The 1,684-nt window shown below is 42.6% G+C and overlaps 1 protein-coding gene across 1 annotated transcript in view; it reads left to right on the top strand.

Moving 5' to 3' along the window:
- The window catches only part of unc93a (unc-93 homolog A), a gene marked incomplete at its 3' end in the record, with an annotated part of 18,808 nt that extends 17,723 nt beyond the window's left edge, over nucleotides 1-1,085 (top strand). Inside the window, 1 exon segment of the mRNA XM_032543048.1 lies at nucleotides 140-1,085. Within this exon segment, the coding sequence (XP_032398939.1) occupies nucleotides 140-429 (290 nt within the window).
- Nucleotides 1,086-1,684: the final 599 nt, after the last annotated feature.

Genomic DNA, 1,684 nt, shown 5'->3' with positions numbered 1-1,684 from the left:
GAATCAATCATGTTATTTTGGGGAATTAAAAAGAACACTGATATAGGACAACGGGTCAGTTTGACCCGAGGGATAAGACAGGGTCCTGAAAGTGGACACGACACGAGGTTAAATGTCTTTTTTTCTGTCCTTTTTCCAGCTCTTTACGGCATCCTCTTCCCCCGGCACAAAGAGGCCGCGTTCGCCAACTACCGGATGTGGGAGTCCCTCGGCTTCGTGATCGCCTTCGCCTACAGCACCTTCATCTGCCTGGAGTACAAACTGTACATCCTGCTGAGCGTCCTGCTGCTCACCGCCGTCACCTACCCCGTGGTGGAGTACTACGAGTACAAGCACCCCACACCCCCCGTTCAGGAGGGGACCTACACGAGTCACAAGGAAACTACTCAGATACATGACAAAAATATCATCTGTCAGACAGAAATGTAGAGGATGTCTTTGTGTTGTTGTTTTTTTACATCCTGGTCGGACCATTGAGCTGATGATGATTAAAACTGATGCCAAAATGTTCAAATTACTGTAAATCCTCCAGTGAGATTGATGGAAGTTCAATCAGAAACGTGTCCACTTGTTCTGTGATCTGTTACTGGGAACCAGTCAAAACTGCACACCGACAAAGCTGGAACTGCGTATTTGACTCAACGATGAGTCTTTTTAGCTTGTTTTTGGGTGGAATATTTTGTATTGTGTGCGTTTATCTGACCCCTGTGGAGCTCGGGTTGTATCTGCAGGTAATCTGCAGGTTAGAGACGAGGGATGTCCTACGGAAATGTCCAGACCAACAATGTTCTCCTCCCCGATTTAATCTCCTTTTAGTGTGTGTTGAAGGCAGTGTCACTGTATGTGCATGTGTGTGATTATCAAACCAACTGAATGTCTATGTGACTCCACTGTCACAAAAACACTGAAGAGTTAAAGAAATGCACAATCAATGTCTAAATATTTTAAGTTTTCAGGGGGTCTGCAGATGGCAATTAGCCTAAGGCTACAATCTGGCATATTTACATTTGTGAAAATGTTCACTAATATGTATTGTCCCCTTTTGTTTTTTTCCGAAAAAAAAAAAAAAAAAAACTTTTATCAAAGCACGGAGATCTTGGAGTACAGGTAGCCGGGCGGTGTGGAATCGGTGCTATGGAGAGTTACCCACCCCCTGGGTGCTGCCAGGTGGCCTTAGGTGAGCAGGACCGCGTCTTTTTCAACCCTTTAGTTCACTTTTCCCCAAAGATTTTGTCACTTCTTTTTCTTGCATTTTGAAATTTCCGTGTTTTTTTTCCCCCCATAGACTGTTAATATTAATATCAATCAATAAACTGTATATTACTATATACTATATATACTGTATCAATATATATACACAGGCTGTGGTTTCCCCAATTTCTTTAAGTTCTTTTTTTTTTTTTTTTAACACGTCATTTTTGTTGGAACCTCCATGTACTTTTTGGAAAATTTATTTAAGGAAACCCACATTTCTGATCAACTTTTTGATTGGGGTCAAATTTGACCGAAGGACCCAGGAGGGTTACCCCCCCCCCCCCCCCCCCCGTCCTGCCTGCCTGCCCGAGCAGCAACCAATCAGAGAAGACCAACTAGCTCAGAGATTTTTCTGAAATAGTTACCTTATTATTTGAAGATAACAAAAACATCCCAGATTATGAAACATTTAGAAGACGGGAAATACAAA

Source organism: Etheostoma spectabile, chromosome 18 (assembly GCF_008692095.1).
Source record: "Etheostoma spectabile isolate EspeVRDwgs_2016 chromosome 18, UIUC_Espe_1.0, whole genome shotgun sequence".
NCBI lineage: Eukaryota > Metazoa > Chordata > Actinopteri > Perciformes > Percidae > Etheostoma > Etheostoma spectabile.
This window is presented reverse-complemented; position numbering and strand designations above follow the sequence as displayed.